The 27,666-nt window shown below is 39.6% G+C and overlaps 1 protein-coding gene across 1 annotated transcript; it reads right to left on the minus strand.

Moving 5' to 3' along the window:
• Nucleotides 1–8,143: 8,143 nt before the first annotated feature.
• Nucleotides 8,144–14,279, minus strand: cxcl12a (chemokine (C-X-C motif) ligand 12a (stromal cell-derived factor 1)). The gene is made up of 4 exons (XM_068723200.1): nucleotides 14,149–14,279; nucleotides 12,514–12,631; nucleotides 11,483–11,566; nucleotides 8,144–9,650 (listed from the first exon to the last, which is right to left on the minus strand). Exons 1-4 carry the CDS (start codon nucleotides 14,213–14,215, stop codon nucleotides 9,623–9,625), a joined length of 297 nt encoding a protein of 98 aa, XP_068579301.1. The 5' UTR covers nucleotides 14,216–14,279; the 3' UTR covers nucleotides 8,144–9,622.
• Nucleotides 14,280–27,666: the final 13,387 nt, after the last annotated feature.

Raw genomic sequence — 27,666 nt, forward strand, 5'->3', positions numbered from 1 at the left:
GGTGTACACAGTAAACAGGAAGTAGATTGGTTGCTTAGTTGAAAAAATACGACAGAGTAATGAAGTAGTCTTTAATAATGAAAGGTCATGTTTGATACTTAAGATCTAACTCTAAAATCTTGCTCTATAAACTCAAACAGACACATTTCATGGAAAGTTTTAGAAGTTTTATTTTTCAGACTTAGTTACAGCGCTGCAGGTGTTGCTCTCTCTCTCTCTCTCTCTCTCTCTCTCTCTCTCTCTCTCTCTCTCTCTCACATCAAATTTACTTTAAAATCAACACTTACACATAATAGTTTACTAGATTATGGGTCCATAAATGTGGTCAACACACGTCTCTCACTCGTTCCCTCGGTTTTGTTGTCGTCTGTTCTCACTCGTAGCTCTGCTGGTGGCTGAAGTCTCTGTCCTACTGAAAAACAATTACTGATTTTGTTCCTTTACATTTCATCTGCGGACTTCACAATAGTTCTGCAGAACAAAATATGCATTAATAAGGACAGGAAAGTCCTCCGTTTAGTGTCCGTCCTCCTCAAAGCCGCTAACCGTAACTTCAGACAGCTCCGTAGGGCTGATAACGCCGCTGGTCACGCCGCTCACTAATCATGCTGCTTCCTCCGCAAAAATGAAGACTTTAACTGAACAACAGCTGCTAGTAAAGACAACACGGTCATCAACACCAATCAAGTAGCGAACGTGGGTGTCTACGTCATCGTTTCTAAACGTATGCGTTTTCGACCGTCCACACGAAGAGGCAACCCCGGAGTTTTGAAACGTATCCGTCCTCGGGAGCGTTTTCAAACTCCTCCGTTTTTGGTGCTCGAAAACATCTTGAAACATCCCTCGGCCTGTGACTGCCGAGCACCAGCTGGTACTCTGACGTCCTCTAAAATTTTCAAACTATTACTGTAAGTGACTATAGCAAACTGTCAGTAGATTCATACATAACATCTGTTTGTGCTGTGAGGAATTATTAGATGATTCTCCGGAGCATTTTCAGCTGATCTACAAACCAGCACTGCAGGCTCTCACTGCTTGAAAAAGTACGCTCATCACTATGGCTTCTCTAGCAGTGGTTTGTAAGAAAAAAACAAAACTAAGAAAGGACAGTGAAGCTCATTTTAATTGTATGTGACAATTTGAGTTTGAGGAGAAACAGCATCACACAGTTTAACCTCATGTTGCAGGTGGAGAGACATCTTCAGTTACACCCAGAGAATGGGAATTCACATGTTGGCTGTTTTTCAAGTTTCCAGCTTCGTAAAGTGAGGGATCACTGTGTGAGTGTGTGAGGGGGAGTAAATGTAAAAGGCAGTGACATGCGGTGAGGTTGGTGGCTGGTGAGGCACTGACACTACATAAATCAGATTTACAAATATATGAACCCATTAGAGTAGCTTAAATCACCATTCAATGGGCAGTTTGCACATTGACTACTGGTTGTTTTTCATATTTCATATCAGCATTCTTTACTCACACATAGGTAAGGTACATATTTGATTCCACCGGGAGCGTTTCAGAAGCGGAGCGTTCGCAGGCGCAAACCACGTGCGTAAAAACCACGGATGTATAAAGAGAACAACAAACACATAAAAGGTTACTTTACCTGTCCGATGTTGAACTGCTGTTGATTTGGTCATATTTCCTTGTTTTTTGAGAAGAAGAGAAGTGTAGAAGAAGAGCAACGACAGAACAAGCATAAACCCGACCCCTGGGCTCTCGCACGCCCTCTTCATTGAGGCAGAGTAATGTTTGCCTCTCTGTGCTTTTTCACTGCGGTTTAATGTCAGATCAGGAAGACTAAATATGTTCTACACATACATGAAATACATTACCTATTTTATGTAAAGAAAGGACATATAATAAAAGTGTCTACAAATATTACAGTGGTGACAAACAATGAGAAAGCAAAAGACACGTGCTCAACCCAGTTGGTGAGGGATTCACAGTCTGAGGTGAGGAACAGCTCGTCGCTGCCTCACCTCACGTGTCTCCTCTCTGTTTGAACAGGACATGCGCTAATTCAGCGATTTGGATTATAAAAATGCTTGAAATGATTGAAATCATACATAAATTACATTTATAGCACAGATCAGTAGAGAAATATTAATAATATTTATTTTATTTTATCATTATTTGTTTTTTACTTTTCATGATGACAGGTGAGGCTGACCGCATGTCCCTAGTAAAAGGTTATTTGATGCCAGCATTAATATAGCATTTATGTCCTCTGTTAAATCTGAACCTGAAGCTGTACACTGATGTGTTTTGTGTCAAACCAAACAATATTTCTTTAGGAAAATGTTTTGTTGCATTTTCTTTATTCTTCTAAAAATCCATTTTCAATTTTAAAACAATAATAGTTTTTAAGGGACCAATTTCCTCGGTAGAAAGTTTTTCCAAAGAAACATTTTCCCACTGTGTGATCATCAAGGGAACACTAATTCTGCAAAGGTACGTTGCTGTTGAATATTTTTTTACTTTTTCAATACTTGAAAGCTGCAAGCAGCAATGCTGGAGGCTAAGCAATGTGTATGTCAGAACCCAAAATGTCTGTGTGAATACCGCTAGAAAAAGTGAGAAAAATCTTTTGTTGCAGCAATACTAAAAACTACCTATGCTATCTTTGCATCTTCTTGTTTCATTCTTGAGCACAAACATTAATCCAAATATGTGTGAGTGAGAGAAGCAATCACTAAATCAGAAAGTAACCTTCGGAAAATAGATGAAATATGGGTGCACCCATTGTTGTTTTATGTATTAACATAGTCATTGTTATATCAATTGAATTAGTCTTTTAACTAATTATTAATGTTCCAGGTAGAGTTTTCTAACTGTGTCAAGAGTCTGTAACTTGACACTTGGCTGCGGCAGCTGTGAGATGTCACAGATTGTTCAACTTGTTTCTTTCTCATTTTTTTAATCATTGCATGTATGTTTCTGTTTAGTGTACACAGATACAGTGTACACAGACTTGTTACATGGGAAAATAAATGGAAATATTTCTTTTTGAAGAAGCAGTGTTAGGCTATACATTTAAAATTAGTCCTATAGAAACAGCGAGAAACTGCGTCCTGATTTGTGAGCTTCAAAGAGGCCAAAGGAAGAAAAACACTCCTCTGCAGCCTCTTCAAGACAAGAGCCATGCCAGATTTGTTGGACGCGACAGAGACAGTCTGCAGGGGTCTGCAGTGTTGTAATATCGCTCAGACTCTCAACTGAACTCGGACCCAGTTTTCATGAGCCATAAAACCTGGACTTGTCACAAGAACACCCACTTGAATACAAACGCTGCAATTATTATTATTTTTTATTTGATTGAATTTGTGACGGAGGATGAAGGAAATTATTTTATTCTTTAAAATAATTCCTGTTATTAACAGGCAGTAGCCAAACGCCGTTCCCCTGTACTGGATCTCCTTCATGTATCACAGAATTCATACCAGATTGAGAGAGAATTCCTTTTAGTCTGGGTATTAGAAAGCCTTTGTTCTAGTTTCTTTGAAGTGTTTTATGTAAACTGCAACAGACAACTGGATTGTCTGCATTCAGCGTTCTCTTATAACAACATGTGATTCTAGATAGGCTTCGTTAAGTGGGTTAGATGGATGGAAACAAATGCACCAATGCAAGGTGGATGTTCTATAATATTCCTCTGGGCTCATGACTTCAGCTTCACAACTTTCCTTCACCTCTTCCTTGGTGCGATAGGATTTCCTACGAACTGAGCAAAAGGCAATCAAAGGGCAGGTTATGAAACTACAGAGACAAGCTGGAGCTGTGTGATGAGCTCATCATAAGTGTGGATGTTCTGGTCCTTCAGCCAGAGCAGGCGAGGATTTCTTGTGCTAGCTCAACTTTGAATCAAACCAACACAACTCACTGCATAATGAAATGAAGACCCACATCTTTGTTGGGTATCAATTATATCAAAACACTATATATATATATATATTGTGGGTGAAATGACGGTATTAGGCATCAGACCTTCACGTCTGTTGCATCTGGACAGCGTGTTCAGGCACTGAGTCACACTGCAGCCAACAGAAGGGGCTCTATAGTGATCATCTTCATGATGAAAAAAAAATACTCTGTGGTATTGGAGATGAGTCCAGTACAGTACATTGGTTTCATCTCCAGATAATGACGTAATTGTTTCATTCTTCTTATGGTTAGTCACATCCTGGTCTTCTTCTTTCACTCTTTTTGGGTGTCACATAGCACTCAGACCTACATGTGGGAAGACATTAAACACACCAGTCATGGAGGCACCCAGGTCGATCAACCAATTAGGATGTGGGTGATAATCCTGAGAAGAATGGAAAGCATCTCGTTGTGTGATATGAGGGTGAAGCTTAAAGTTGGTGAAGTTTCAGCTTCGCTGGGCCCCGCGGACCGAGGCCTCCCACCGTCCCATGAGTGTGTGACTCCTTTGTGTCTCATCCATACCTAACATCTATAGTCTTTCCATAGTTTCTCCTGAATTTGAAAACAGAATCACAGTGAAGGAATTTAGACCATAGCTGTGGAGGGAAGGCCCCCATGTCCATGCAAACATCTGTGTGAAGACGGATGGTGTTATGGACTCATAACCTCAACAATATTAGCACATGAAAGGTAGAGAGACTACAGGAGGGCTATTTTAACCGCTCATAGGGGCCCCTCTATTAGCCTCCCATTCATTCTCAAATAGACACTCACATGCCGCTGTTATTACAAACTGCATGTTGGTCACTTTCACAGCCATCGCAGTGACTGACTCTTCTGAGACAATCAGCTGAGTAATTTTGTCATAATTAAGATTAATGTTCTGGCGGGTCACTGGCAGTGTTAAGGCAATTAACAACACTCAGTGCCCCCCTTTGCACAATCAACAAGTAATTTACAAATCATTACTTGGGATTTTTCAGAGTGAGAGAGTGCTCGTGGAAATGTGTTACGGGTCATCTGATACAAGAACAGCTATGACTCTGCTAATGTCTCCCTTGGGGAGTGTGATTTTGGTGCACATGGTACCCCAGGGCAGTGGCCTGGTCTGGTACAAAGAGGGGTAAATAACAACAGAAGGGGGGAGCTGTGGTTGAGAGAGAGCAGGAGCTGAGGATACAGCTGTCTCTATATTGTACTGTTTCAGAGTCTAAAGCTTGGTGCCAAGTAATTTGGAAAAAACAAAGATCAATCCCACATGACAGCCAAGTGTCTGCCCTGCAGTAGCTGACCCTGTGCTCTGAGCAAAGTGTTGACGGGGTCAAAACAGAAAATGTTAAGTTTTCCTTTGGGAGATCAAATGAAAGGGCAAAACTATTCCATTTCTCTCTTATCAATAGGCTTCCTAAAAGCTACGGAATTAAAAAGTTAAAGTCCAAGGGATCAGCAGAACAACACACATATCATTTCATAAATATGTTTTTCTTTATGTGTGGATGTAGCAGTTACCATAGGGAAGGAAGTTAGTCCAAAGGACAAGCACATTTTCCTGGAGCACAAGCAAATATAATCACAAGTTCAGCGGACAACAAAGCACTGAAGAACGACAGATCTGTGTGCACTAACATCTTCATCCTTCCAGTTCAAACAATTCAGATCATAGCTGCTCAGTAACTGGCCTGATAGTTTTAATTTCTGAAAAAAATATCATTGTTGAGTTGTAGCATTTCGCTCTTCTGTGGTCAAACCACATTAACGAGGAAGTGTCTGTGTTTTAACCACTTAATACAATCCACAAGGCAATTTTCGTAATCCCTTGACATTGCGGGTAGTGACAAACTACAAGGGCTTCTAAATTGCTGTGTACAGCTGCTAGCATGCCTGGAGGTACTGCACTAAAGCAAAGTTAATGGTCTTGGAGTAGAGTTAGGAAGTGACATCGCACATGTATACATGTAGATACTCACTGATAGACACACACACACACACACACACACACACACACACACACACACACACACACACACACACACATTAAAGCTGACCCAAGGTTAATTTTACCACCCTGTAGTTTTTATTACCAACTGGTCTGACCGGAGAAAGAAATGTCCATGGGACCGTTTTGAAGTATCTTTATGTGACCCCCGTTACCTTCTCACGCACACACATAGATACTAAAATTTCATATTTTCATGTTTAGCTTTTCATGATGAATAACCACTAAGTGGAGTTTCATTGGCTGCACATCTGGGAGCCCTTACAGTTATAGTTGGAAGGAACATGTACTGTAAGTTAAATGAGCACATATGCCCCACTCATCCTTTATTTCTGTGTCATTTCTTGCCTTTCACATGACAAATCTTTATTCGTCTGTCAAGGGGTCAGTTTTCTCCTGACATTGCGGTTCAACTCCAAACCCCAACAGAGTTTTGAAGGCAATGCTGAATATGAATTTCATATGTCTTCTCCTGTCTCGAACATTCCTCAGCCTTTGAGTAAGTCACTACAGTGCTGGCTGTACAGCTCATACAAAGGTGCTGAGGAGCCTTCTGGCATCATTATTTCAGAATATTTCACAATATTACAAAACAGAGACTTGAATTCAATAAGTTCTTGATTTTAAAAGTTGCTCTATCTGTTCATTTTATTTTTCTTCAAGTGGCAGTGCGTCACAGTTCAGATCTATGTGCTCTTCTCTCTGGTGATGAATTTGTGAAAACGTTGGAGTGAACAGATCTGTGGGGTGTTTATTTAGGCTGTGTGCCCAGCGAGCCTCAAGTACCAACATGATGACACTGTGAAAGATCACTTGTGTAAATCTTTCAATTATTCATTTAATCATGTTGTTCTGTTACACTTCAGTAAACTTGACTAGCAGAGGCATTAGTGAATTAACATGCCTCATTTACTTTCCAAGGCCTCTTGTTAAATGCAGACTTTGTTCTAAAAACTTCTTTATGAATTTAAATGAGCTGTTTTGTTTATCAGACACAAAACCTCTTATATGATGAGCTAATTTTACAAGCAATGTGACGTTTTCAGACATTTATTGCATTGTATTCTTCGCATTTACTGGTAAATGTAATATGCACATAAAAATAACTTTTAGTACACCTCAGGCTTCGTGGCACCAGTTACACCGCCTGCATGTTTTAACTGGTGGGTGCTGGCAGTGATCCCAAAAATAGTTAAGAACTATTACAAACTGCTTTTATTTGGAGGACATATGTATGATTTTGAGCAACCCACAAAGACCAGTGATAATGTAGATAAGTACATAATAAAATACTAATAATTGAAGGCAAATGACGATTTTAAGTTTAATATAATTATATATATTCTGAGTGAACTATTTTTTAAGTGATTTATTTTGATTACAAATAGTTAACACTTTAAGATATGAATATTTGCCCTTTGAATGATGAAATGTCACATGAGACAAGCTGCCCAGTCTTCACATTATCGGGGAAGAAAATACTTGCTACCTACAGATTGCTGCAGTGATATCAGTTTAACACAATCAGTTCATACAGTGATTATATCTGATACATTTCCACTCCATAATGGCACACCAGAGCTAAATAAGTGGCTAAATCAATAACTTCATCTCCCACAATAGTGCTGCTGACTCTGCTTTTATCCCTCTAAAACCGGACTTCAAAGCTAATCAGTAAACAAAGACAAATTGGTTGTGGACTGGCACTCACGGCCGTTTATCTCTCCCTGATGTTTCAATCAGCCGCCCACTCTCATCACATAAACTACCATGCTCCCCCTCACATAATTCCCTTAGAGAGAAGTTAAAAGTTCATCTCTTTTTGCTCTAATGTTTTCCTAATGGTGGCTTGTTGAGTTAATAGTTAAATAACAGGCAGTATCATTGTCCTTGCCTTTCATTTGCCCGTGTGAGTAAAGCTGAACATATGTTGACACATCAAAGTCTTTAGATTTACCATCTGACCTTCTGGTACAGTAAGATTACAGCAGCTGTGTGTTGGCTCTAGAAAAGCATTGCTTTACACTGAATATAAAGACGTAAAGAGCCGCTTAACTTGGCTGTGTGCATCAGTGGGTAAAAGGCTTGTAACATGTAAAGGAAAGCACACATTGAAATAGTAAGCATTACAGAGAGTTCCTTTTTTTCTTTTTTTTTACTAACCAACAGGTTTTACAATAAAACTTTGGTTGTGTGACTCAATTGTGAGAATACAGTTCCTTCATTTAAATGTTTAGATTTAATATAGAAAGACATAAATGAGTACAAAAATAAAGCATTTGTATAATATTAATTGTACATGTGATAAGGAGATTAAAATGAATAGATAAATGGATCTCCAGGCTTTAACAGTTAAATGCAGGTACACGTTCAATTATCAAAATGAACAGAATGCAAACAGCATGATTAACATAAAAAAGACAAAAGACAGATTTTAATGATCGGACTTAGTAAATGTTGTTGTTAAAACATGAATACATCAGATATAAAGTGCATTGCTATCTGCATAACAGTCGTAGGTAGTGACATCTATGTACATACTATTTATTGTAAGTAATAGAATACTTTCTCTACTGTGGCTCTCAGTATAACTTTGTGATTAACTACTGATGTGGTAACTGTTATTAAAATTGCAGTATATCATTCTTTGAAATGGACATTCATTCTACAGGTTTATTTCAATCAGAATTGACTGATTTGGTAAGGCAGCTAACTGTGATTGGTGGGTGTCACCATTTGCTCTTAACATCTCTTGTTAAGTGACACAGCTTTATGATTCCAGTAAATTTCGACTCATTGGTCGCTCAATTAAAACGCGTTTGGGATCCAGATGTTCAGCTTTTCTCTTAGAATGAAAAAAGCTGTCATGTTGGGTAACAAAGGTTGACATAATCACAGCCACAGAACAGCTCAGGAAATGCTCCAGCTCTTCTGGCATTCTAATTTCCATCACAAAAACATTGTAATAGCCATTTTTACTAGGATCTTTTATACATCTTACATTCAGTCTGGGGGTAACTGGCACCCATTGAAATTCCACAGTGCCAATTAACTTGAAACATGAAATACGACTTGGCAAAGTCAACGGCGCTGCAAGTTTTTAAAGCAGAAACTTTACATTGTTGTCAATTTTATACAATTTAAAATCAGAGATGATCAAGTTAAACAGATCCCATGTTAAGAATTAGATATAATCTGTATTCTGTTGTTTTAGCAGATGACTGGACTCTGATACATGCAAGTGGGATGTTGACTCATGTTTGTTGTGGAGAAAATCCTCCTGCTGACCATCACCTCTCTCCCTTTAACACTTTGACCCCGCGGTCAATCCTTTTTCTTAAATGACACAGAGGCTTGAGGGATGTGAAAATCTCTTTAAAAAAGTAGCTCTTTACTGTTGATGTCCATTAACAAAAAAGTATCTACATTATAGTTAGAAAAAGATACACTCACAGATATAATTGCACTTTGCACTAATAACGTCTATTATCTCTATAAGTTGTGAGGGTGGTGATGGTGAGGACGGCGACAAGGCTGGTGTACACGATGAAGAGTTGTAGGTTCATTTCATGCAAAAGGCTGCAGCGTGGCAGCCGGCAGGGATAAGTGCTGTTCAACAGATGATCTCATATCACATGGTACTTAGCTGCAATACTTCAAACCCTCAGTGATGGCTCAGGAGGATCTCGGCAGGAGGTTTTAGTTGCCCTGTTTGGATTTCTTCATCCTGGAAGAAAAAAAAGCAAATTCAATGTGATTGTTATAGAACAAAGACAAAATGCCAAAATCGTATTTGGCGCAGAGGTTTCACATAGTTGGTTGCTTACTTCTGATTTTTTCTAAACCAACAAGAACTGATTATACAAGACAACTACAGCTGAATGACAAACACAATTTTTCTCATGTTCATTTCATTTCATTTGAAAATGTAACTAGTTAACACCATATTGAAAATGAATAAGTATTTTTTAAGCCATGCCTGGATGCCAGGATCACCAAGAGATGGTGCCAACATTCAGAATGTATTCAGTCCCAGCATTGTCACACAAAAACAGCTGCAAACCAAAATGTTTTTGAGTCACAATCAAGAGCTTCACATTTTAGCCAAATGAAGTTGAATGTATTTATGTTGTATTTATGCATTCAGTTATGGATGGTTAATCAGTCCCCTTTTAGCCCATCAGTCAGTTGACCATCTCTGACTTCAAAGTAAATTACTTGTTGACAGGGTGTGTTTTTCTTTGCAAGTAAAGATTTTTGTAAACTTCTGACTTTATTGCTGGTGACTGGAGAAAACTTGTTTTGAAAAATCGTATTTCTGAATAATGTACTTTTTCAGAACGTTCATTTGCAGCATTTGCAGAGTGATATATACACATACCACAGCACGGCCGTGTATTAACAGTACAAACAACTGAACATGGGTGGGCAGTTTAATTGTTGACATTGGAATAATACTCTGTAAATGCTGAGCCACATTTCAACAGATGAAAAAACCAATCATGGTCTTATTTACCCGACTAAAGAGTAGAATAACGCATGACTTACGATCGCGTGCCTTTAGACACATTGAAAATAGGCTTGTCCCTGCAGTGTATGTGTAATTAGAAACACATTAGGTCTGATCCATTGTAAAGGACCACCGTCTACTCTCTTCGTGGGCTGTTTTGTCATGCAGAAGACCGTTAACACCTCGACAAGTCAAGGGCTCCACAATCATCCTTGAGACAGACAGTCTGACTGCGGGACTGGGGGCGGGTGTTGAGTGTGTATGTCAGAGGCTGGAGCATCAACAACCTCACTGGGTCAGTGATTGCAGGAATTATTTAGTTTTTATCTTGTGGAAAAGAAATTCCCGTATTGCATCCCCAAACACGCATCTACCTCCACACCACAGTGTAGAGTTTGCTCAATCCTCAGAAATAGATGACTGCACAGAGTTCATGATGGCAACTTGATCCCTTCTATAAACTTTATGGTGCCAGTGTTTTAAAGAAAAGTGTCTCGTTCCTCTGAGCAGGAAGGAGACAGTTGATATTGGTGGTGACATTAAGCTCTCCCAATCTCAGAAAAACATTAAAATGATTGTAGAATGCAAATTATTGCAATAATATTACAGTGACCAAAATAAAAAAATGTTGTTTAGCAAACATAAAATACGTATTCAAGTGTGGTATAAATCCACAAACCTGTGGCTTGTGATGATTAGGGATGATCACAGAACAACACTCTAGTAAGAGAAGATTAAACATGGTTTTAAAGTTTGTGTAATATCCCACATCAAACCCCGTCTCCACTCCCACTTGGTCATGTACCAGCATGTCTCTCAAGTTCAGGCTCCAATATAAATTGGCCAATTTAGAAGCTGTCACCCCCACAACGATCTATTGATAGATGTCCAAATGCACATTTGCATTCCTTACTTTAAATTTCTATAGAGTGGAAGTGACTTTGTAGGGCTCCTGCAGAGTTCTGAGTTACAGGTTGATATGACAGCAGAACCACGTATTGCAGCACACACACAATTCATGAGAACCAGTCCGATCTGTCACAACTTACTTGTGGATGGCATTCTTCAGGTACTGCTGCAGCCACCGGATCTCTGGATTCACACACACCTCTTTGTTTGTCTTCAGCTTGGCACTGATCAGAAAACAGAAAAGAGTTCAGTATTATGTCAATTATGCCTCAGTTGAAGATGAAAGGGTGAGTTATGCAAACCTGTGACAACAGGTGTCTTGAAATTGTTTTATTAAACAGATTGAATTAACACTGCCATGTCACTTTGACACACACAGAGAACTTTTTCACACTGGTGAACAATCACTATTTTACTATACATCTGATGCTGCATCAGATATTTCACACTTGATTGAACTCAATGTGCCTTAAAAGTTTGAGTACATGGAGATCAATCCATCAACATGTGGCTACAAGCTACTTTCTAAATCCAGCATAACCCTGTGGTTATTTACAGAATGGGTCAAGACTGGATCATATGTCTCTATGTGGGAGATCATGCCTCCTTTGGCGCACACGTCCTCTTTTTGAGTAACAAAAACTATTTTCCCTCTTCCAGACCTGCCGATTATTTCCCCCCCACATTTAACTGTTCCTGAAGTTTTCCTGTCTATTGAAACCAAATGCGTTCTGCTCCACACTTTAATTTGTAAATTATGAAGCCGTAACAGTGAAGGACATCAGGCCCGAAGGTTGTAAGTGCAGTACAAGGACAAAACTGCTGCATGAAAATAAAACGCAAACCCAATTACAAAACCCACAATTATTGCTTTCCCGTTGAAAACAAAACTGCTTCCAATTTCTCCCTCCCTTTTACTTTCCACTTCCTGTGGATGCGTCAGTGGGTCTGTAGTAAATGCTTTCTGTGCATGTGTGTGAAAGCGAGTGGCAGAGGGGCGTGTGTGTACACATGCATGCACAACTCTTTTCTCTGGCCTGTCGCCTCTCTGAGATTGATGGTGAGAAATGTCCAACAAGGAGGAAACCTGTCTGAATTTTTAAGACCAGGGTGGAAAACTGAAGCAATAATCTCTGTCTGTGTGAGGGCCGGCATTAAAAACAATACTCACATCACTTGGAAGGGGCAGTTTGGCGTGTGAATGAACCTGAGCTCTCGGATGTAGCCCCGTGGGAGGCTGTTGACTGTTGAACGACAGTAGCATCTCTCCACCAGACTTATGGGCTTTGCTGAGAGAGAAGATGATATCAGATACACATTTAAAGCCATGCATGTTTCAAAGAAAGCAATAAAACACATGATTAGCTGAAGGTAGTAATCTTCTGTGGAAGCAGGGATACTGCCAGATATATTTTGCTGGATATAAATAAGATCTGAAAATGATTCAGATGACAATCAAAATTGAAGCATGCATGCAGAGCAACAAATCTACAGATAAATGTCCATGTAAACAGCCCCTGTACTGTTCTGTACAACCATTATCTTTACCCGTTTATCGTTAGCAGGGTGGCAGGGAGATGGCAACAACAAAACTAAACATTTAAGGTTTGAAAATGTTTGGCTTGCACCCCAGAACACACACAAAGGAGACATACTGTATCAGACCCACAAACACTCTCTTTCATTCAAACACACATGTACTGTGTGGTTCTTAAACTTCATGATGGATGAGAGTATATTTCCTTTGCAGTTTTCGGGAAATGTTCACAGTTGATTAATGTGGAAAAATAAATAGGACGTTGCTTGTTTTTTCGTGAAAATTACATGACAAAACCATAACAGCGTAGTTATTTAGTTGGGTAGAAATGCATTCAGAATTCATTAATGACAAGATAACGGTTTTTTTCTCCCTGCTAAGTCATGAAATGTAGAGTTGTGTTCTGATTGTGAATAATTTTCCACCTTATTGTGCACTACCATGAGCGCAACAAAAAAAGTAATGAGATGAAAAACAATAATTATAATTTTCTTGTCAGTAACTAATTTTAAAGGGAAACTGGGGAGGTTACAAACAGATGGTGAGAAGCGCTGCTGTAGATTAAACTCTATGCTAATTGTTTTTTTACACATGATCTCACGGTATTTCCATGATAAAAGGCGAAACACCTTCAAGTTGGGTGACATGATGTCGCCATGTAGACCAGCATCGGCTTTGTCTTATAGCTGCCTCATTTGCGCGTAATTAAAAGAAAACAAAGAGCAGAACAAATACACACGTTGATCGGTGATCCGACTGGATACTGCTAAAGCCACATGAGCAGCCTGTTGGTGCTTTACGCGCGCCGGAAAATGTATTTTCCCAATCCAGAACAAGCATGTATCCATTTAACTAACATTTATGCAATGGAGATAATATTTTCATTAAAATCATGATGCTGACATTAATTTTGGCAACTTTAGCACTTTAATTGTATGTAGTTGAATTTTGGTATTTTAATTAAATCCGATACTTTGGATCATGATTAACATAAACATAAAAAAGTAATTGCATAAGCCTACTGGGGTTATTCTATGGTAAAAAATATTATTTTAAGAAAATAATAATTGGGGAATGGAAAAGTACTGATTTAAACATTCTTCTCCTGATGCACCGTTTTAGTTATCTAAAAAAGAAACACTCCGTTTGATCCATCCTGGCAAATAATGGTTAAACAATCTCTACTACTTGCAGATAATCATCACTTGCAACAACAACAAAAATCCAAATAAACCTGAACCGACAACGAACCAGCAAATATGTTCATACCTTGTGATGGAGGCGCATATATCACCAACGTGAGCGCAGCCACGACTGCCAACAGCTTCATATCCATTCTGCGATAAAGTCACCGAGATTTGATCCTGCTCGAGGTAAAGTCCAGAAGAGCTGTGACAGACGCGACTGTGCCGGAGTGTTAAATTATCCATCATTGTCAAGCCAGCTCGAAAACATTTTATTTCCGGTCTGGTCTACCAAAATAAAAGCATTAAGTGGCACACTCTTCATCTTAACAATTATCTTTCAAGTGATATAATGTGTCATATTAAAACCAAAAATAATAATTAAAAAAATGAAGTACAGCTACATTCTTTGCCATTTGTCAGTGATTGAGAACTCTATTTTCACAACGTTTCTTTTAATACTTTTATTTTGTAAAAATGTCTCCGGTTTCAACTGTCGGGAACTGTCGGGAAAATTTGACCCCCAAATTACGCGCAGCGCTCAACAGAGAGGCATCAAACCATCTCATACACACAGACACAGACACACACACAAACACACATAGACAGGCACAGAAATCACAATATATTGTAACAGTAGTGTGTTATGGAATATCTTTGGCGTGACCAGCAAACTCCAGAAGAAGTTAATATAGTGCTCTTTATTTGTTTATTTATTTTTTTAAAGTTTATTTGCATCATCTAGCCTAAAACATACAATTTGCCCACCTTGCAAACACTGAATGCATTTTCTTCAGATCAAAATGGTCCTTATGACTGTTGCTAAGGCTTCAACAAGAAACAAGAGACATTTTTCGTGCATGTGTTTGTTTTTAGTCATGGTTTGTCTTCTCATAGACTTCATTGGCCCAAATTAATTATAAGCTAAAAGTGTAACTGGAGATGACTCACTCCAGTGTAAAGTGTTCCGTTACATTGATGGTTCTAATAAATACACAAGAGGAATATAGAAACAACACACACACACACACACACACACACGCACACGCACGCACACACACACACACACACACACACACACACACACACACACACACACACACACTTCCCTGCTTGTGTTTGGAAAGGACTGAAACTCTTCTCAGTTTAAGTGAATCCCTAAACAATTGCCTTTATACAGCCAATTAAAAATGTCTAATCTGTTTGTGTGCACACATCCTCACTGTTTGGTATTAATTGTGTATTTAATGAGATGCAGATGTGAAGTCAGTTTCCAGTCATTTGGCTTCTATCTTCCACAGAAAACACTCCGGTGTATGTGTGCGCACGGGTGTAGAATATAAGTAAATATGAACTTTTGGTGTGTGTGTGTGTGTGTGTGTGTGTGTGTGTGTGTGTGTGTGTGTGTGTGTGTATCAGAAGTTTATTCCTAAACTCTCAAATGAAAACATCAGTGAGCCTTGTTTTTTGCTCTGATCGCACACTCCAAGACTTTAAGACCTGAAATACTTTTACAGACTTGTTTAAACCAAATACAAACAACTGAACTAAATTCAACACCACAATATAAATATGATCTGAAATCACTACTCTGCAGATAACAAATGCTTATATTTATATACACAGACGTGTATACAGAGAATGGGTTTTGCCAGATTTTTTGTGAATCCCAGAGCAACATAAAATGCATAAGTGGTTGGTATTATATTTTCTATTCTTCCTTTTTCCATTTATTGGAGACAGCTGTGGGAAAGCAAACCACCTGCTGACAGTGCACTTTATCATGAAAATGAGTGTAGAAAAGGGCAGTTCAAGCAGAATAACTGCTTTTTACTGTAAGCTTGTGATTTACTCATGTAAGTACAAATCCTCCAGTTTATAGAAGTTATAAGCTCAATATCTGTCTTGTGCTCCGCACGGTGCAGACTGTGTTTTAGATCTCAAAACGTTGTTATAGATGATGCCATGGAGACTAGACAGACAGGTGGGGGTGCAGGGAGCAGAATCAGCTGACATCTGAATGAACACATATTGACTTCTCTCACAGGCCACAAAGGCTAACTTCAAGTGTGTGTGTGTGTGTGTGTGTGTGTGTGTGTGTGTGTGTGTGTGTGTGTGTGTGTGTGTGTGTGTGTGTGTGTATTTATGTGTGAAACTAAGAACGAAAAAGCTAGAACAAGCCGAAAGGAAAAGAGTGCTGTTTGAAAGCCAGAGTATTTGAGTAAGGTTCTCTCAGCTTGGAGTGAAAGGTGACTTCAGAGGGTCTCAGATCAAAGTGCTCCGATCACACAGGATGCCTGACATGTCCTTACAACACACCCTTCCCACTCGCTACTCTGTTTCTTCCCAAACCTGTGTGAGCCTGCACAAACAACAAAAGTGTGCAGTGCGGTCTGCGTAAGCACAAATACAAATGGAAGTAATTTGTCTTGAAGACACACACACACACACACACACACACACACACACACACACACACACACACACACACACACACACACACAAGGTTTAAATGGGGGCCAATTTGTGACAGAAGTCACAGCTCATCCAAGTATTTCAACATTTCTGCCACAATCAGAGAGATTTACTTTCTTCTGCTGAGGTGAATGGACTGTAGTAGTGAGGTTATATAAGCAGATTTGGCAGCACATCCTCTTGCGCAATTGTTCATTCCTACATTAACAAGTTCTGGGTTTGCATCTACCCGAAAATAACACTCAGTTCTTTTCTCACAATGAATCGTTGATAGAAATGGCCTTCTTTAAAACCAAAAATGAAAGTAAGTGTTGACACACACTCACATTTTAGTGTATTTTGAGGTCAGATGGAGACACTTTTGAATGAAAATGTATGTTTGCATCATGGGTTTCCAGAGATGTAAGGTGATTTGGGCATGTTGGACACACTCTGAACTTACCTGCTATGTTCAACTCACACCTTTGCAGCGTCTAATAATATTCGTATGATTTAAGAAGAGACAAGAGAGTTCTGTGGCCCACCTGTCTGTCCTGGAGGTCCTCACTCCAGGTGTCCATCTCTTTCTCATTTTTTTCGGCTCTCTCAAAGAACAGGGTAAGTACTTTTTTTGACTTTTTTGAGTGTAAATCAAACGTCAGGTTTTTCTCTGAAGATCCAAAGGCAAAGCAGGTGTCCTCAAGGGTGTTTCAGAACTTTTAAAAAACGTGACAACATTTAGGACTTCCAAGTTTGAGCAACTCTCTTTTATGTTGTCCTATCTCTGTCTTTCTCTCTGTCCCCTTTTTTCAGTCTTCTTTCTTTGCTTTATTGGCATGACATTTATACATGTTTGTTGCCAAAACAAAAAGAAACACACTTCAATCTGTCTCATCATGATAACACTTTTACAAAGCTGTTTTTTAAAAGCTCACATTACATCATGCTGTTCAATAACAGTTTGTGAATCTGCATGTTATCGGTCACGAGTTAGTAAAAACATGAATCTGTCACATGCCAATAGATTGTTAAACATTCCTCAACTACTATTCACCTTTAAAGAGAGAGACCACGTGACCCAGGAGGCAGGAGTATGGATGGCTGAACGTATTATGTTGAAGTAGCCCGTTTCCACAGATCAGACTTTGGTTTGAGAACGTACAGGCAACTGGCCCCAGTGGGGGATCTGCCACTGTTCCATTGAGTCTCTGAGAGGCTGAGGGCCTGCTGGCTGAGCCATTGTCTGGTTTCCTCTACATCCTCCAGAGAGTCGCGAGCCCTGTGCCCTCACACCGCCATATGGACCACCTCAATGGCCTGTCAACAAAGTCTTTAGCCATAGATGTTGAATCAAAGAAGAAGCAATGTGTTGGACAATGGCTTTATAATCACTTGTAGGTTGTAGGCGTAAAATGGCATAACTTGGCACAATTTCCCTTTTTTTGTCAAGCAGGCTCTATCTCCAGACTTCTCTGGCTGCTCTTGCTAATTGGAGCTATGATGTAGTGTTAAGTTATGATCTTCTGTGTTGCCCATGTTGCTTTAATCAAATTTTACATTTTTGCAAAAGCTTGCACATAACTCAAGATCCTGTTTCTTGTACAGTATATCAATAACAACAGCAGAGCGAGTTACTTCTTGAGATACAGTGAATAAAAGTTTACCTAATTTCCCTCAAAAATAATCTAGTCACTTCAGACTAAACGTCAGTTGTTCTCATTTTTATGGTTTCAGCTGTGAGTTTATGCCAGTAGCCACATGAACTACAGCTGGTGTTGAGCTAGCTGGTAAGGTTGATGGTGGATCCATACCCACACCACACCTGGTGCTGTCCAGCCACGGGAACAAAAACCCTCAGCTGCTTCTTTAATGTTGCCTGGGAGGAACCGACAAGCAGCTCAGAGACACATTAAGGTTCATGGTAGCACTGCTGAATCTGCTTTTTGAAGTCAAGACTGATGATATACTGTTGTCATGCAGTTATGGGTTTTGTAAATCGGAGGAATGCTATTGCGGTATATCATCTTGATTCTTTCCCGAAAACTCTCTTGAGTAGGTTTTTTCAACGGGTCATAGAGATCTGTGATGACTCTCACAACATTTAGAAAAGATAGGTTATCAGATTGAAGATTGGAGCATAAGTTTGCACAAAATGTGCTGTTTTAGTCTGATTTGTAAAGCATATTGGTTTATTTCTGTTCCTTTGTTGTAGTTTCTCAATTCTGCATAATCTAGATGCAGCGAACCATTAACTTGGGTATATATATACATGTTTCATCATGCGTGTGTTACTATTTTGCAACTGTACATAAACACACTCTAAATACCAGGACAGATTCACATATGCAAACACACTTTTTCTCACAAGCAAAAACTCCTGAAGTTTATTTTGTCACTAGAACTGAAAACCACAACACAAACAATATGCCTCAAGTTTTAGTCTTAACCACACGTTTAATCCTTGACAAAGGCACTGACACACAATCCGTTTCCCCATGTATACCCCCTTTCTTTTTCCTCTTTCTTTTAGCCTCTTTGGCTCTTAGATTAGTCAAAGCATCCTCACACAGTTGATGTTTTTGGCTATCCCATAAACCTGATCCATTTGTGTGATAAAAAGGCATCAAGACACATGGAGCCTGTTAATATTTCATTATTCATTCATTCATGTGTGTCAAATAGCACAAGTGTTATCCGCTATATTGACCCTGTCTGTCATCAAGCTGGTATGTGGTCACGTTACTGAGTGCTGTGAGAGATGCTGAAACAGGTGAGAAAGTGCCAGAAACAGCTGAAAGACACCCACCACATAAATCACCACGTACTGTTGGTTAAAACAAAACAAATAACAACTCTTACTAGAAATACCATTTAATATAAAATGTGTTGGTTTTGGATACATGAAAACCTGTCTTTCAATTGGAATACTCGTAATATCTGAAAGATGCAGTCTACATCAGTGCAACTTGAGTTTTTGCACCTGATAACAATATCGTTTTATCAACTTATTACACTTGAAAGTGAACCTATAAAGAATCATTTCTCTAACCACTGCTTTTCCAATTTTTTCTTGTTCATACTTTGCTCAAAAAAAGCATCTTGGCTATTTTTTCTGGCAGAAGGGACTAGCAGTACATATTCATTAATATAACAGAACAAATATACATGAACTATCCAAGTCCATAACAAAACATTCAGCTATTTAAATTAAGCAGTATTCTTATATTTCTGTGACAATATGAGGCCATATCCTCATCCTCAGGCTTCCAGGCCGATGTATTTGCTTTTAAAAGTTCATATCAGAGACTCATCAAAGGCTAATGAGAAAGGTTGAGAAAAATGTTATTTGCCAAAAAAAAGAAAACACAATTCTGATTATACATACTGAAAAAAACAGCCAAAACCGCAGATTGCCCATTCTGAAAATGATTACGGAAAAAGCTTAAAATGGAGCAATAATTATAGTGTCCAGTCTCTGGTGCATGAATTTGCAAAGTGCACTGGACATATCATGTTTCCTAGACTGATCAATTATCTTGGAATCATGTTGTAATTGTAAAGAAAGCACTTTCCCCACATATTTCTCCTTTCCCTTTGCCAACCCCCTTTTGAGTCAACCCCCCAGGTTTTTCTATTCTGTCCTCCGCTGAGCCGTAACACCCCAGCTGCTGTCTCGTTGCTGCTTTTCATGGCCAGGTCACTACATAAATTCTTTAAGAGCATTTAAAGAGAGAGTTAAAGCTACAGCTGTCAATCAGAATGATAGAGCGACATAAAGGTGACTTCTCTTTGAAACATAGCAGGCTATAATAATAGGCTGCCTTACAACTCTGTGTGCCTGGGCACAGGTCTGTAACTGCAATCAAAGACATATTAATCAGAGTGAGGAAACGGCACCAGCAGAGAAGACAGAGTATCTTGTCCTCTTTCACATAGACAAATACAAGATATTGTTACACGCTATTCATCCTGCATGGTGCCTTTGAAATGATTCCCCAGCTGGGACATAGAGGGTGATTTTTCACAAAGGAATAAATGAACATGAAGGGGATTATGTGTGAATGCAAAGTTGCATGCATGCTGACACACAATCAGATGTGTCTATTCAAACAAACACACACATAGAAAGACACAAAAACACACATGGATGTATGTTAAGATATACAAATGGCTTTCATGGGGCAAAAATACTTGACTTTTGGAAACTAAATAGTGGAGTTGTGGAATTGTGAATGTGTGTGTGTGTGTGTGTGTGTGTGTGTGTGTGTGTGTGTGTGTGTGTGTGTGTGTGTGTGTGTGTGTGTATGCAACATGTGTTGACATTGTGGTTGGATGGCCTGGAGTTATTTGCCTCCTCTGTTCTTAATGGGCCGTGTGATCCTTGGGGCCTCCAATAGGCTCGATCAGCAACATATGCGTCACCAATGATCTCCGAGGAGCAGAGTGGATGACAAATGAGTACGAGACGTTGGAAAAGACTGGCAGGAGAGGGAGAAAACAGGAAGCTGTCACTGACAGGTAAGGAGAGAGGACAAGAGGAGAGGTACAGATGATGTAGAGGAAAGACAAAGTAACAAGAGGTGAGGGAGAAAAATGAGCAGCAGCTAAAGATCTGTTTCCAGAGCTGGCTTTGATTAGTGTTTCTAACCACGCTCTGTTCCTCATTAACTCACAACAGCGTGGAGGTGTAGCAGAAAGAGAAAGAGTGAGTCAAAGACCTGTCTCGCTCTAAATCCAACTGCTGCACATTCCCCCTTCAAGGTAGGGTTACCATAATTCAACAACAGCTTCAGATCTCATATGTGTTTCCTCTCTGGGATTCACGCCCTTTACTGGTGTAAAATATGTGTTAGAATAAAGTGATCTTTACTTCACCTGCTATGAAATGTGTCAGTATCTTCATCAATGAGGCAAAGCTGCAGGAACATGGTGGGGATATCTTTATTATCTCAGTTTAGCGCTCAATTGTAAACACAGGAATATTTAGATTACATTACTTTTTGCCATGTTAGCCACATGGCACATGGATGGTAATGTTGCCGCTTTAGTCCAGACTGAAATAACTACTAAATGATTGCCATTACATTTTATTTGTCATGGTCCCCAGAGGATCAATTCTAGTGATTTTGGTGATACCCTGACTTCCTGTCGCAGTGAACACCATGAGGTTGACAATAATGGTTCTGAGTGAAATGTCTCAATAACCTTTTGATTAATTGCACCGACATTGTTCTCAGATGATGATTTAAAATGGAGCCTCATTTTACTTTTTTTTTTTTTTTCCTCCAGTTGAATCATCCGGTCAAAATGTGTCCAAGGTCTATGAACAAGTAGCTGCAAAACTAATGACATTCTTCCTATTTAGTGGTAATTAGCAGATGTTTTCATGCTAACATATGCAAGTTAGCATGATGATGAGCATTTAGCTCAAAGCACCGGTGTGCCAGCCTCAACAAAAGGACTGGCATGCTCAACTTGTCTTTAGAGTATGATGGGTGCTGACGAGAAAATAACAAAATTGGCAAAAGAAGTTGTCAGCACTGTCTAATAAGTGTGTAACACTTTGGATGACGCACAGCAGCAGAAGGAAATGCATGTTTTCAGGCTAGGCTTTCTTCAGCGTTTCCAGCCTCCCAGAGCTGCTAGCATGGCTGTTGACTCTTAGTCTTGTTAGGTAACTTCAGGGTCCACTGCACTGTTACTGGATTTGATTAGATTATGAGATTATGTTAGTAAATATATTGTAGTTTTATTTGATTATCTTAGAAGAAACTATCTCCCTTAGAGATATGGTGAGAAGTTCGGTCCTCCGTGAGGGACTTGGAGTAGAGCCGCTGCTCCTTTGCGTGGAACGGAGCCAGTTGAGGTGGTTTGGGCATCTGGTGAGGATGCCACCTGGGCGCCTCACTAGGGAGGTTTTCCAGGCACGACCAGCTGGGAGGAGACCCAGAGGGAGAACCAGGACCAGGTGCAGGGACTATATCTCCAAACTGGCCTGGGAGCACCTCAGGATCCACCAGTCAGAGCTGGCTGATGTGGCCCGGGAAAAGGAAGTTTGGGGTCCCCTGCTGGAGCTGTTGCCCCCGCGACCCGATCCCAGATAAGCGTTGAAGATGAGATGAGATCTTTGAAGAAAGCCAAATAGAAATATGACACAGATATTAGCTGAGTAGTTAATGCTCAACAGAAGCATGATACTGTTCCACCATAAACACACACAAACTCCCGAAGTATTTTCTGCAGAAACAGAAGAACTTAAAGACAAGACATATTATGTTCGGTCCGATAGAGTAGGCTACATAAATGAAGTGCAATTATGGGTGGTCTTTGAAGTTGCCACATCAACAACTACTTAGTGCTCTTTTCAACTGTCTCTGCATGAGGCCTGACCACTTGCAGAAGCCTGACCAAGGTTTTATGCATAAACGTGTCACACATACACACACACACATTCCTGCTGGCTGACACACCACCCTGCTGGCTGACACACCAAGTAATAAAAGCTCTGATCTTTTTGGCAAGTGTTGCTAAACACTGTGATGAAGTGCAAGAGAAACCATTCAATTTCCATTGGTAGCTAATTTGTTACTGTAGCAGGAATAGCTAAAGGACTAAGGGCTTAGAAGATCCTACATCACTCTTGAACGAAAACAGAAAAGAATGACTCTCAAGTGGTGGTGAAATTAGATCTGTTTGTCCCGTACTTCAGATGACAAAATGACAAATGAAAAATAGTCAAAATCATGCTTGTAACTTTCCAAACCCACAGTGGGCCCATTCCAATGGCCTCTAATGTCTCTGGTGTTATGCTCAGTCTTTGCCAAACTACAGTGATGGGTGATTTTTCACGGGGGGGACGTGGACCAATGCAGTGAGTTTCACAGGGTTTAGCAGCACATTTACAAGTTTACATCCTCTCCTCTTCTCCACATCCATCTTCTCCTGCGACAATGTCTTCACACTCCTGTCATGTCCTTTTCACCGCACAGAGCTGAGGGATGGTTGTTCTCATTGCAAAAGGATTTACAAATGTTCCCATCTGTAAACAATTAATAAATAAATTAAATGCACTTTGTGTGTGCTCATATCTGTGTGCATAGTTCAATTTTCCATCCTGACGATGAATATGTGAGCATGAAAATTTTATGTTTTTAATTCTAATCTAAGTCAGAGTTGTGATTTGGTTTTTGGGGTTACATTTTAGTTTTAAATGATGGTGTGGATAATTAGTTTTTGCTGTTTTGGTTGTTTATCTATACAAGAAGCCAACTTTCTTTTGCTTCAGGCTCTCTCTTTGACAAGTTATTTCTACCTCAACTGACATGGTTTTCTGCTTCTGTTGTACGATAAATATTTGATCAAGGTTCTCAATGTAGCATTGCCAAAGTTATCGTTAGCCTTGAGGTACAGGGACTATCTAATAAATCTGAATTTTATACTTGCAGAAAGACAGAGAGAGAGCAGAGTTTTACTCAGGCAAGGTTTAAATATCTGTTTATGTTTGTCACAAGGCCCATTCCGTTTAGCCATGGTCCTTACCATTTGTTAGTGATAATGCTCCATCCCAGCATTTTCCAACCACAGATTAACTAAAAGAAGAGGAAAAGGAAGAGACTTGAGCGGTTTTCATGTGTATTTGAGTGTTTATGGATGGCAAGCGTTTAGGAAACAATCTGAAAAGGCTATATTGTGGACACAAAACCTTTAAGACATTAACGCCTTTTAGAAAAAAACTTTTGTCCACATTAATATAGACATGGCCAATGGTTCGACAGTTTAAGAGACGGGTATTGATGAGGATTACAGTTAGCTGTTGGGAGGGGAATGTAACCAACAAAGATTTACATTAACAGTAAAGGAAAAATATGTTTTATGTTAGTTAAATATAGTTAGTAAAATACATTTAACGAGACTCATTTTTACAATCGTTTATATATTTAATACAAAAATGTCTTTGTAAGTATCAGTGTGTGAGTGAAGGCATGGAGGTTCCCAGTGGCCTCGTCTCTGGACCTTAACAGGACTCTGTTAACCCCAGACTCCCCACACAAAAGCAGCTTTGTGTCTGAGAGCTGTGTGTGCAGTGAAAAGGTTTCAGGAGGTGAATGTGAAATAAGGTTTTCTCTTTTCTTCTTTTGCAACCATTTCTTTCACTTCCTTGCTTTACAAATGCATGGATGCCATTAACAGGGAATCAAGACCATTCAAGAGGTGTATAATGGTCAAGAAGCTGTGATAATCCGTTGTTCAGATGTTGGCTGGCCGTTGAAATCTGAGCTTGCTTTGACTGGAACTGTATGTCCGTCTGTGGGTCTTTGTGGCAGCTATTCAGCTTCTGTGGCTTCCCCTTGAATCCGATTAAAGAAACACACAGAATAAAAGTACAGAGACCAATCAGTGCAGCAAACCTCTGCTTTCCCCTTTCAAAAAGCTCATTCTCTTTGTTTTTTGGTCACAACACTTCATAACCGTCAAACAGGCTACAGACATTTCTGCAGTTATTATGTGACAATGGTAGAAAACTGGAGAAAAGCATATTTTCTGGATTTTCACAACTCACACACACCCGTCTAAAATAATATGAGGCATTCTAATGGGCTTTTTCTATGTAAATCTTAACTGGGCTGAAATAGTGTGGGCCAGTGATGATGTTGAGGGTTTATTACAAGGAACCCTGTGGTGAACATACACACATTAAAACTGTCTGCCTTCCAGACATCCCTAACAATCACAACAGGCCTCCATATACCATAGTTCCCCGGTCTGAAAAAATAAAAGTTGTATTTGATTTGTTTCACTGGACAAGCTGTGGTGACACAGGGTTTAGTCAAAATCCTTTACTTGCATCGTTAACACCTGGTAATTTATGAAATGAAGGATTAGAATACTCAGATAAAACCCTCTATGTTAATCTCCCTCTTTGATGCATTTCTTCCTTTCCATATTTTACTGTTCCTTGTAACCACTTTTTATACCCCCTTCTCTTCCTCTGCTCATTCTGAATCTCTGTTATCAGGTGAGGTTGGTTAGCAGGTCTGTGTCGCACTGTGATTTTGATAAGAGATGTCTTGTTCCCAGGCCTCTAAAGGGCAGCGCCAAGTGACCCTGAATTGGCTGCCTGCTGTCAATCTGCCTGACCAGACCCCAGGACCCACAGGGGGCTTCTGGGAAGTGTCTGAGCTTTAGGGCGCTATCTCAAACCTTATAAAACTTGATAACATGAGGGAAAGGGCAGAGGAAGAGGGGAGAGGAACAGCTTTCTTTCAGTCACATTTTAACACTTAGAGTAGCTATAAAAGGGTTTAAAAAAGATAAAAGGAATAGATTTAGCATTGTGGAGCAGGACTGACTGTGTGACCCTCTCTGTGATTGGTCATGAGAGGATTCAGAGGAACCATGGCTGCACGGGTGAATAGTTAGTTGGCTTTACTGTCTGCTGTGGCTTTTTAAAACAGAGAGAGACGATTAAGGAAGCTCTGATATTAACTAAAGGCTCTGACGATCATAATCAGATTTGAATTATGTTTTAGGAGTAAAAGTACAATTTAGAAATGTAGCTTTAGGGAATTTGCTTATTCTCATTCTTGTGAAGACTTAGATGAGAAGATTTATACCACATAACTGCCCACTGTATGCTACAGCTGGCTATCTTAGCTTAGCATAAAGACTGGAAACAGGGTCACCAAATCTGCCCGTCTAAAGTATAAATATGTTTTATGTTCTTTGTTTAAAAAAAATATATAAAAATGACTATTACTTGACCTGATGCAGGAAATTGCTGGATGAATGTTTCTTGTCTTTAAGCAAAGCTATGCTGCAAACTGCAGGCTGTATATTTAACCCTACACAAATATGAATGGTATCAATCTTCACATCTAGCTTTTGGAAATAATCTTTGTTAAAAGTTAATCCTTTTAGGATTTTCAATGAAGCATTAAAAAACCGGTCCTTATCAACCAGTCCTCGGCACATTCAGTAAAGAAATGCAGTTATCTTTACATTCAGAATTTTAAAAACATAAAAGCTTCATTACCATATCTACATCTCTCTCATCTCAATCCAAAATAAGCAAAAAATTGTAATTGTATGTGAAGGCATGCCAGCTACTTCTGGAAGAGATTTGAGCTTCTCTTCTACTGGTTCCATATCTGTGGTTGAGGCTCTACTTGGCAGTTTCTATTGTCCTGATATATTAGGTTTCCCCTCAACATATTTTATTTCTAAGGTTTGAACTCTATCTGCATTGGCTTGTTCGTCGGTGTCTGCCACAGGGCTCTTGTATGAAATGAAAGTTATACTCCCTGTGGGTAAATCGTTCATATTTGTGCAGCTGGCCAGGGCTGCGTGGAAAGACATAGACGTATTTGGACAACTAAACAATGTTAATTTGAAACCTATTAACATTCTACTTCAGTTCGGGTTGAGGAAGATATTTTCAACGCTTAACATGCACAGAGAGCAACATTTGTTTTCTGTTGAGGCGACTTGCCAAACACTTTCATCCGTGAAATCACAATCACCACGCGGGACTCTATACCGCATGGCTTTAAGGAAGAAATGTGGGCAGCGATCAAACTTCAGTTTGTTCTCTCAAGCTCACAATGTTTGCCTGTATGTCAAGCTGTAAGTGTATTTTGCTGTTATGTTAGTGTGTAGGTAATTATTTTTTCCTTTAATTGAATCAGTCTGGGGCTTAATAGACTGATCCTGATGGATTAGGTTGGTTTCCTGTGCCCCCCCCCCCCAAAAAAAAACAAAAAACACATACACTGGTAAGTCACGCAGTTATGAGTGAGAACAGCCTGAGGCCATTTTTTCCAGCAGTAATCCAACGTGTCCTTTAGGACAAACACTATCAAATGCAGCTTTTACACACGTGCGGCAGTTTGGGGCTACTGGGATCACACTCCGGCCTCACGACCACAGTTTAGGACTGGAAGGTGGTTAAATGGGCGTCCCAGCAGCGCTAAAGCTCGGTCCCATGATGTATGATTTATGATGAGCTTCCTGAAAGTCTCCTCATGTAACTATACTGCCAGTGTTAGTTTACAGCAAACACTCTTGTCACCTTGATCTTTTGGATGTAGCTTTTCTGTAAATGAACGTGGCAGCATGTGGTGGTCTGAAAGATACAGATAAACAATTGTAA

The sequence above is a fragment of the Cebidichthys violaceus genome, unplaced genomic scaffold, assembly GCF_023349555.1.
Source record: "Cebidichthys violaceus isolate CVI_PGR_0920_01 unplaced genomic scaffold, fCebVio1.0.p SCAF_10, whole genome shotgun sequence".
Classification (NCBI taxonomy): Eukaryota; Metazoa; Chordata; class Actinopteri; order Perciformes; family Stichaeidae; genus Cebidichthys; species Cebidichthys violaceus.